Here is a 10,925-nt window from a genome sequence, read left to right as displayed (position 1 = left end):
AAGATTTTACTTTCAGAGTGTGTGACATGACTTTAGGATTTAGCATGTGTCGGACCTGTTAGATGCTCCAGTGAAGTGAGAAAAATGTGTAAAATGTGTGCAAAATTCAGTAACACCATACCTGCATATGAATAGACTACTTGTTTGAACTTTTAAAAATGGGACCATTCAACCAAATAGTTATGAAGAGAAAAACCAGGTATACTCTGTATTGTGAGAGCAATTGGACTTGAAAGGGGGAGGAATATAATACAGCATGAATGGCTTTACGTTATTTCTGCAACAAATTAGGTACTCTCAACATTTTCCGATCAGAAATATTAATGGTAATGCTTTTCCCTTTTGGCACCACTTTTCAGCTGGGTACTCCCTTCAATCCTGATACTATCCTTGACTTTGTCATGGTGTAAAAATATCCTAGAGCTTAGCAATTGTAAATTATACCACCTGTGGCTTTCAGACCAACTGCATCTAAAAGATTTGTCTATACATACAAATCTTTTAGAATCAGCTTAATGCAGATGTATCTATATGTAATCATTTTGTTCTTTAAGCCAATTTCGTATGATAAAGATTTGAAAATAATGTTTGCCAGCAAAAAGGTCAAAACATGCCATCTAAAATACTGTGAGGTCTTAGATATACTGGTATGATATTTTCTGATAGATATTTAATTGGTAATTGTGAATGATTGGTCTATTTTACTCTGCTTGAGTTTGTAAAACCTTTCATCCTTAGTAAGACTTATTATCCAAAATATTTTATATAGCATGAAATTTTGGTCCTACTGAAATTATTGTATACACTTACCTTTGTTGAAAATGAGAACTGGCACAATTTTAAGCATCTGTGTTCTCTATTTGAAGCCCAGCTAATCATCAGAGCTGCAAATAATAGTGTTTTTTGTATTTTTGCTACTGGGCCATGTAAAATCATAAAATCAACATGTACCAGTTTACTCACACTTGTAAATACAAAAGGACAAATTCAGTTTCAAAGTATACAAGGGCAGGGTCGATGAATGCTGGTGGTATAACAGCTCCTTATGCCAGACTCCAGATGCTTAGTTGAAATGTCATCCTTTTATGATTCTGATTCTGCACTGTTTCTCAGGTTCATACAGGAACTAAATTAACTACAAACGTTTATGTGACATATTCAGTTTATGTTTTTGCTTTCAAAGTGATAGGATAAAAAATGCATCAGTAACATATTTATAATTTTTTTTAATGAAAATAATGTATAGAAGACTAAACAACTGCAGATGAAAGGTTTTAATTGTGAATTTGTTCAGACTTTAGTATAGATTATTGGATAGTAATGTATGTAGTGAAGTAGTGGAGAAAACTGCTGTTCAGTGTAAGTAAATGTTATTCATTCTTTTCCTTAATGACTACCAAAGCCATAAAGGATTGTACTACAGTTATTGTGAAACAGGTAGTTTCACCATTTTTGACATATGGAACAAGTGCTGAGGAAATATGCTGTCCTTATTTCCTATAAAAGGAACAGCCTTCTTGATTTCAGACCTTCCCATTTTAAATTTTAGTTCACTAGGTTGCCTTAGATTTAGTTGTGTTAGTGACCTGTTAACAAGGACTCTCTCAAAGTGAAAGCATCCTTTGTACTCATTTTCTCTTTGAACACTTTACTTCCATTGAAAATGGAACAATGTTAATCTCTTCCTAAGAGATTATTTGCAGTTTGTGAGCTCTGAATCCTCTTTAAAAAACAAAAACAAAAAAAAAAAAAAACAGCCAAACAACCAAATAAAACAAAAAAAACCCAACAAATTTAAATAAATTACCGCCAAACATCTCCAATGATCTGGAATTTTATTCCATCCATATACATGCATAGTAACAACATTTGTTGAGAAATTATTTCTATCAGAAGTAGAACATTATCTTTGTGATCACCAGTTGCAGTATTGCTACTCTTATATTTAAATATATCTTATATATGAATTAGATTCATAATTGCAGCATTGAGTTTAGGGTTTTGTTTTAGACTGTGCCTCTCAAAAGATAAAACTGATTGATATGACCTCATTACTTACAATACTGCTTCCAGTAATTTTGTTCATTCTTTATAAAGTATTGCATTTAACAGCAAAGGTTTAAAAATTGAGACAGAGATGCATCAGCGAAAGAAAATACAAGTACTATACAAGAAAAGAATTGCCATCTTCATTTAACGTACGTTTCAGATTAAGAAAGTGGACAGAAACATACTGCTACATACAAATGCAAAGCCTAATGACTAAGGTACTGTATCTGCTAAAATATAAAGTGCAAACTGAGCCCAATTGTTCAAAAAATTGAAATTTTAAGGCGAACTTTACAGCATAGTTGAAACTTCTTTGCAAGTTATATTTTAGCATATACATATATATCTGCAACAGCATATAAGAAAAAAAAATCAGGATACACAAGTGCTTTTGAAGCTATTTCTAAAATGCTTTTCTGTATTGTTTGTGACTATTTTCTTTAAAATCTACTATACAGTGCAAACCATATGTGCTACACGATAACTATACAATAACATTACAAATGACTTTAATATAAAGTTTTTAAATAAAAAATAACATAACTACAGCTATGAATACTGCTGGTAAAATAAATAAATATTTTTGAAAATGGCACCAATAATACACTTTACTAATGGACTGTAATGAAATTACACCTTTAAGTCTTCAACTCAGCAATAGTGAAATCTCCTGATTGTCCAGATGTAATTCAAACAGCTTTCTTTAGACTGTATGGAACAAAATGCTAAACACAGGTACCAGAGGTGACCAGTTGTTTCATTTGACATGTTCTGCTGCATGTGACGAGCAATAAAACTTCTTATGAGTTATAAAGTTTGAAAGATTGTTGAACTGGATGTCACACAGTCGGCAATACTTTCCACTGCTTGGGGCCTGGCTAGACCCATTCACTCCTTTAGCTATACTAGATAACTGTTCTTCTGCTGTAGGAACTGCTGGAGAGACATTTTCATTTGCAGTTAAGGGATTCTCAGAGATCCAAGAAGGAGACTTGTGCCCATCTTCGTGAGAGGGATTCTGGGAAATGTTCTCCTGTTGTGGGTTTGCTGCAGGTCTTTCCTCCTGTTTCAGTCCCCCATTAACTATTACCATGCCTCTGTTTTTTGGCAACAGTGGAAGAGACTCTTTCTTCTGCACAGCACAGCCATTAGAAGGAGCCTGACCTTTAGGAGATTCACTTTCTGTATTTGTGCTTTGATCTAAATCATTATTATGAATGATGAGAGAACCAGAAATATAATCGCTCGGCTTTATTCCATAATATGGAGAAAGCTGATCTGCTCCTTTAGCTTTCTTTATTGCTCCAGGGTAAAGGCATTGTGGAAGAAACAAATGTTTGTTTTCTTCTTTTGTAGCAATAAGCTGGGCTGCTTCACTAAAGACTTTCAGTCCTTGAAGCGTTGCTAAGTGTGTGGAAAATAAGTTTCCATTAGGAGAGGGCTGTTTTGAGTTTCCATTTTTCTCACATTTGATTATGCTTCTTTCATAACTGACATCTGGGCTGTTTCTTTCACTTTCCGGGTTTTGAAACACCTTACTGTCAAGCTGTCCCAGGTCATTACGCTGATGGGCAGTGACAGGGCAAAAATTCTGCTTGTGAGCCAGGTAGTTCTCTACCTTGTTAAAACTTATCTTGCATACTGTGCACTCATGGTAGTCCAGCAGCCTTTTGGGAGAGGTGGACGTCCTCTCTGACTGGGGTAAGCATTTTTTACTGAGATCTATTGGCACATCCATCTCCAAGCAAGATACGGTAGAGTGGGGGGTATCCCCCTTTGAAACTGGAACACACTTGTTAATAGACAGTGTTGTTTCCAGATGCTTCGACACTATTCCTGGAAATATATCGCATCGTGGATGGTAACATTCTCCAAGGCTCTCTGTTGACTCTTGAGTAGATGTACAAGGATTGCCAAGATTAGTCACTTCTAGAAATCTCTGTTGAACTAGTGGTGGCCTTTGCTCTTGCTCTGGTAGACACATCTCATACATCTTCCTCCGCTTCCGTGTACGCATTGTTCTCTGCATGGCAGGCACTTTGTTAGAAGCAGACCTCTTCAGTGGGGGATCGTGGCGAGTGGCACAGTAATACTGCTTGTGGACCATGTACGTTTCGTGTCTGCTGAAAGTAATATTACATGCTTCACATGTAGTCTTATTAGGATCACTTTCCCCTTCTACTAAAGGATTATTGGGATTTTTCATATCTGAAGGTTTACCATTTATCTTCTCATCGCCATTGCTTGCAGTCGATAGCTTCTTAGCTTGTGCTGTGAAGTCTTTGTCATGACCTTTATTGTTTGGTCCAATCAAATCTAAAACATTTGAAGAGTTTAAGCACGATGTCTGCAGAAGCTGATTCTCTGGATCCGATGCGTGAGGTGCTGTATTCAGAATGCTTATAGAGCTCTGACCATTACTGGGACTTACAGCTTCTGGCATTTTCTCTGGAACGCTGGAAAAATCTGGTGACTTTGCCATCTGCTGCCATCGACTACTGCAGTAATGCTTTTTGTGTACCAAGTAGTTGTCCAAATTATTGAACGTTATGTTACACTCAAAACACGTAGCCCCTTTTGGCATCAGAGGACTGTAAATTACTGGAGGATAATTGCTGCTTCCATGCCTCAGCCGTCGGTGTACCAGTTCAGACATTTTGGCTAATATCTCTGAAGCCTGAGGAACCACAGTGATGTCCTGGGGAAAAGCAAATTGAGAAAGAAAAGGTCCCATTGGGAAAGAAGGACCAATATTAGGCTGAACTGGCGATGAGGCAAGTCTTGGACTAGATGGTTCAGATTTTATTTTAGTGTATGAAAAACTCTGCTTATTTGTTGCAGGTTGTGTTTCTGGCCTCTGGTTTGGAAGAAAAAGTGGACCCTTTTTTTCACATTTATCAAGTTCTGTATCAGAACTTGCATCTTTAGTCTGCATGGTCTTTTGGCCCTGGGGAACATCGTTTCTGCTTAACAGGTCTGTTGCTGGCTGTAAACCTTCTTCATTTCCACTTGGAGAGTGTTCAATGTCACTTTCTCTCTGAATTTTGTTGCCAGAGACATGTAACTCTTGGTGCTGCAGTAGCTCCCTCTGAGTTTGGAAACCAAAGTGGCAGTGACTGCATCTAAAGGCAGCTTGAGTAAGATGTGAGAACAGGTGCTGATGAAAGTTAATCACTGAGTCTGCAGTGTAAGTACAAACTGTGCATTTCAGACTAGCACCGGGAGGGAGAAATTCTTCCATTTTCACTCCTATAGAAATGACAAATGAAATATAAGTTAAAATGACCATTTTCCCCTTCAGGAAGTATACAGGAAAATCACTTGCACAGAAAGTACAAACATGGTGATAACAACTAATTGTCTTCTAATAGGAATCTTGCATATTTATTAGTCAGTCTGAAAATACTTGAATTAGTTCAGAATTTGTTTCCTCAGACTGATGGAGGAGATTCTCGGAGGAGACTTCAGCTCTGCTGTGGAGAGCCTTAGTATCTGTGTGCAATTAGCAGAGATGAAGGGAAAGAAAGAACAGGGGAAATGATACAAATAGGTCAGACTTATTGTAAATGAAAAGGTCTTCAAAATTACAGTTCTAACTGAGAAGACAATATTCCCCATATACAGTCATTGGATATTCTGAATGCACAGAAAACATCAAGGTCAGGAAAATTGAAGTTATTATATATCATTTGTTGAGGTACAGTCCTCAAACTTGGAATGCCTGAAAATCAGACAGTAGAAGTAGCACTTTCAGTATCACTGATGCTCAACTTTTTGTTTGCACAAATTGGGTATGGTGTGGGAACAGGATACAGAGCTATCTTCATCAGAAAGAACAAATGAAATCAAAATGAAACATGGATATTTGTTCTGTGTACACATACAAGCACATGTCTTAGTTAAGATAAACTATGTTTTTGGCTATGGAATGATATAAAACTGTAAGAACGTTGCGGCTCAATCTGTGTGAAGTCATTCTGTCGGACCTGGAGTGCTTCAGTTCTCTACTAGCATCAGTGATTCTCACATCTGTGAGATACACTCAGAATTTGAAATAATCTTGGGCTCCTAGGACTTAACTGAGCAGAGGAGATACACAGAACTTTAATTAGTGGTTGTTTCCTGTCAAATATTTTTTCACCAGGAGGATATAAGAAGCTTTAGCTCCTCCACTGCAGTAAGATAGTGCTTCATAAGCTTCCACACTACATAATGCAGTCATAGCAAAGTATCTCTACAGACCTTCCATTTCAGTGGGACCAGTTACAGAAGCTGAAGCAAACCCATCATTATGTTACAGGATATTTCAAAGAGAAATGCCTCATTTCTTTTGCAGAAGCAGCAGTATAATTTGCAATAAACTGTAAAAAAGAATTAAATATTGAGGGAACCCAAAATAAAGACTGATTGAACTGACTAGTTTGTGACTAAAAAGGAAGGGAAGAACTGAGTTATAGTATCTGATCTAATAAATACCTAAAACTTTTTACTGGAATTTCATATCTCAGGCCAATGTTTTTCAAAGAACACAGATGCTTAACTCAGGATTGCAAGAAGACATGGTCACTCATCATCAGTTATTACTGCGAACTATCCCTATATCTATGTCACCAAATCTAAAGACCTGAAGCAATTGTTTCACACAATGGCTAAGTGTTCAGAATTCCTCTATGTATGAGGAGAAATTAACTTGTTCACAACAAAAACTATTAGGCTGTAAGACACTCTGGTCTACATACACTCACTCTTGTTGAAATTGTTCCACTGCGCATTGAGCACTGAAATATTTGCTAGGCAAGAGAGACAGAAAAGAGCAATAGCCTGAGATTCAAAGTTAAAATCTACAAGAACAAGAAGATCTGACCTCTAAAAGAACGGTTGTTATTTGTGTTGTCTATTTGTGGTATTTGCTATTTGTGTTGTCTATATTAGGAAGTTTTTCACTCTTCTAGTCCTATTTTTAGAGATACCAAACTCCTCCAAGGAGTAAAGTAAAAGCCAAAGTAAAGTAAAGCAAAAGCCAAAACATGATCTGGGACTCTGACTTCCATGAGATGGCCCACTGATTAGCAATGCTGACGATCTGATTTTGTGTTTCTTGTGCTAAATTTTCAAGTTAAATACTAATGTACATACACTGGGACAGAATTGAGGTGGTGAGGTGGTAAGATGGTATGGTAATTAGTCTAACTTTTGTAAACTGAAAAATATCTTCCAACACCGCTATGCATTTCCTTTCAAATAAGGAAGTTGTAATTTGAAAAGAAAACTCCATGACATCTCTAGAGAAAAAAAGCCAAAAAGCCACAACTGATGATGCCTTCCAGATTTGTAATTCCCCCAAGTATCAGAGGAACATTTTTCATCTTTCTAAGTCCGTGCAGCAGACTTCCACTTCTCCGTGATTTCTATCACTGAAGCTGAACCAGGCTTTCTTCTGTGAATAAAGCATACATTACCATCAGTTGTATTTCACATATTTAACAGGAGGATCGCTATGCCTTCTTGGGCCCTTTTTTCTGTCCAGACACACCTCTGCACACAAGAAAAACAATATACCCAATCCTGACATTGAAGTCTTTCTTATTTGCAGATTTTCTGTACAAATGGAAACTCCAGAGCAAAATGCTCTGCAGATTCAAAGCCTGCAGTCCCAGACCTAATTCAAAACAAATTCAAGCAGCACACTCAAAGGACCTTCAGGGAGGGAGATAAGATTCCTGCTGAGTTCCAGATTTTTAATCTCAAGAATTTTGTAGTCTTACTTTTCATTAATCTAGTATTATCATTTTAGCAACATGGAGAAAGAAAATAATATCCCCATTTTGCATTTGTAAGGAGGAAAAGAAATATTTTTATGAAGAAGAAGAAAAGAAGTTTTTATGAAATAAATGCTCTGAGAAAAGCATACAAAGAGTTGCTAATCCTACTCCATAAAGCCTTTTTCCTTGAAATCAGAAATCTTCTATAGGACCCCAAGATCTCATTTCAGAAGGAAGGTGATACGCCTCTCTCCACTGAGATTCGAAAGAGGGTAGGTAAAGATTGAGATCTAGGAGATCCACATCTGGTGAAAGAAATCCTGAAGTAATTGATCAGTTCTTTCAGAAACCAAGCATCAGCAGTCTAACTGTATTTGCCTACCTGAACTTACCTTTGCTAGTAAAGAAATGCTATCTATGTGTGTGCATATGCACATTAAGAAACAGACAGCATTTAAGAGAAGAACAAAGTAAAACAAAGAAATTCCACCTGAGAGAAGTGTTTGCTGCAGAATATAGGTGGAGACACAGACTTATAGGGAATAATTCTACAAATAGGTTAATCTAGGAGGTGATACAGCAAAATATGGCACTTACCACTGTGAGAATTTAGGTGCATTTCCAGAGCTCTTGCGTTAGAAAAACTTTTGGTGCACTGTGGAAAGGGGCAGACACTGGATATCTGTTGAGCACTATCTTCACTCTCCTCTGACAGCTGAGGCCCCTCTCTTTGCCTCCCACTGCAGTAGTACATAAGGTGGGCCTGCAGATTCCGCTCGCTTCGATACCAAATGCCACAGGATTTGCAAGGGAATATGTCCTCTGCAAGCAAATATAACCAGGTGCAGGTTAGTCATGGTGCACGCAGTGCCAACCAGTTAACACAGCAGGATTAATTCCCATTGCTTCCCCACTAAAGACATGCTTATTTAATAAAATACTTAAAGCAGATCCACAGGTTTATTAAAATGTCACTTGCTGGACGTAGAAGACAGTTGTTTCTTGTAAAATATAAATGTAATTAATATTAATTAAGCTAGAGGCTTTGGGCATGCAATTATTTAAAACTGAAGTTGTATAATGTGAATATACAGTAACAATTCAAAAATAAGATGTATTTCCTACACTTCATCACTCAACATGTAATATCTGTCAATCATGCTTTTTTGTGTGCTCCTGTATAAGTCAGCATAGCAATTTTTGAGTACTAATTGGAGATCATTCTAAAGAATGAGTGCTTTTACAACCTTTGTTCAGTTACTGGTGTAAAATCCTGTTGCTTTGATATCCTGGAGGCCAGACTAGATTGTTTCTTTTAGGTCCCGCAGCATTTAATGTAGTGTTATACTAAGCAGAATGTTTATTTTCTGGCTTCTTGTTATTAAAGCTAGAAGTTGAAATTCCCAACGTATTTTGTCCTCTTATTGTTGGTAAATTGTAACTGTTCCACTTTTTGCAATTCAAAAGAGTTATTTGCTAAGAATAATGCAGTTTCCCATTGTCTTTTATCCTGAAGTGTCAGCCACCTCTCTGAGATAGAGACAATAGAGAGGTTGCACAGAGTGCTTCCCAGCAGCAGAGGGAGTAGATAACTTGATCATGCACTGGAGGCTACATACTTTACTCACATGAAGAGTAATAAAGAATGCTGTGTATTTACACAAAACTGACAGACATATAGTTGTTAATATCCTGTCAGAAGGATACCTACATAGAACATTTTGTGTATTTGTCTGCAAAGGATAAAAGACCTATTTCGTCTTTACAAAAGCTGAACCAGTTTTACTATCAGTAAGAACAAGGGAGAAATCCTAGCCTGTTAGGGTACATCTATACTAATAAAGTAAAGAGTGTTAAGGTCCAGACTGAAGCACTGGTGCTTCTTTTTTATACTGTTAAAACATGAGGATGGTTCATACCACACTTTTGGCTTAAGTCATTAGCATTTTCCCCATTCCTGGATACAGTTTGGGAGTTACCATAGGCCATGCATCACTCCCCGCAGCAGTTCTGGATGCATCTCTCCTGTTTTTGGGACTAGGAGAGGATAAAAGTATGAGTGTAGCCAGACTGTGCCTGATGACCACTGGATCAGAGAACGGGCAACTGTAGTCAACATCAAAATAAAGCCATTTTGGTCAACATCAAAACCCTCACTTAACCTCTCCCACAAAAAGCTACTTGTGATTTTGATTTAGCCTTGAAGAACAGTTGGCTGCTCTGAAAATTCCTAATTTGCTCGACACTTCCACCTTTGAAAGTTTTGGCCTTGATCTATTAAAACGTATGTGGCCAATGATGTAGTTTACTATCATGTTTAATTTCAAGTATTGATGTGTATAGGGTAGCTGCTTTGTTCCAGTTCCTTTGGGCAAAGTTGAAGACACCAACCAATGAAATGGATGAGTCCTTTATTTGTCTATAAAAGCAGCCAAAAATTATGTTGCCTAGTTTGCTTCTATCATTACAACTCTTAATGCTTGCCTATTTTTCTGCTCATGAATTTTTGTAAAATTTTTCACCACTACCAGTTTCTATTTTTCCCTTTGCCACTGAATAACTGTGACTTTAAGACACAAACATTTAATGGAGCTGTTAGTATTTAAGATACAACTATTAAAACATTACTGATACAGCATTTGAAATGTCCATCTTATTGGAAGGCTGACATTCCACCATTTTTGGCGTTTTTCCACGTTTTTGGCCTCAAATAGTTCAAAAAAGTTGAATCACTGAGGCTTCCTTAGAACGGAAAGTCCTAAACTCCAAATTAGCAAATTCTTATTATTGGAAGAATGTTCACTTTGAATTAATTTGATTCTATCACAGAATTGAACTTTCTGATTATCTTAAAGAATTTGTCTCCAACTATCTTTATTTCCTGTGAGTGGAATTCCAGAGAGAATACTGTATAGGAAAAGGATCTAAAACTATTACCTCCTGAAAGCAATGAAAAATAGAAGGTCACTCTGAGTTAATGTTTAAATTCTTCCAAAGCAAAATATTTCAATTTGTTTCAAGAGATACTTTCAAAATATTTCATTAGATCAGTTCAGAAGACAAAACATTCAAGTTCAAGCTGAATAAGCCAAGGTGATATTCTGATTTTTACAC

General features: G+C 36.8%; 1 protein-coding gene across 2 annotated transcripts in view; it reads right to left on the bottom strand.

Annotated features, from left to right (window-relative positions):
• Nucleotides 1–1,823: 1,823 nt before the first annotated feature.
• ZFPM2 (zinc finger protein, FOG family member 2) overlaps nt 1,824–10,925 on the bottom strand; it is a 305,640-nt gene continuing 296,538 nt past the window's right edge. For both annotated transcript variants that reach the window (XM_042868639.1, XM_042868640.1), the window contains 2 exons: nt 8,409–8,633; nt 1,824–5,298 (listed from right to left, as the gene is read on the bottom strand). In XM_042868639.1, the coding sequence (XP_042724573.1) occupies nt 2,807–5,298; nt 8,409–8,633 (2,717 nt within the window). In that variant the 3' untranslated portion in view covers nt 1,824–2,806. The remainder of the gene's footprint in view (nt 5,299–8,408; nt 8,634–10,925) is intronic.

Source organism: Lagopus leucura, unplaced genomic scaffold (assembly GCF_019238085.1).
Source record: "Lagopus leucura isolate 7727_CA_CO unplaced genomic scaffold, USGS_WTPT01 Super-Scaffold_100002, whole genome shotgun sequence".
In the NCBI taxonomy this organism is placed as follows: domain Eukaryota; kingdom Metazoa; phylum Chordata; class Aves; order Galliformes; family Phasianidae; genus Lagopus; species Lagopus leucura.
The sequence above is the reverse complement of the archived record's forward strand: the minus strand, read 5'-3'. Positions and strand labels throughout refer to the sequence as shown.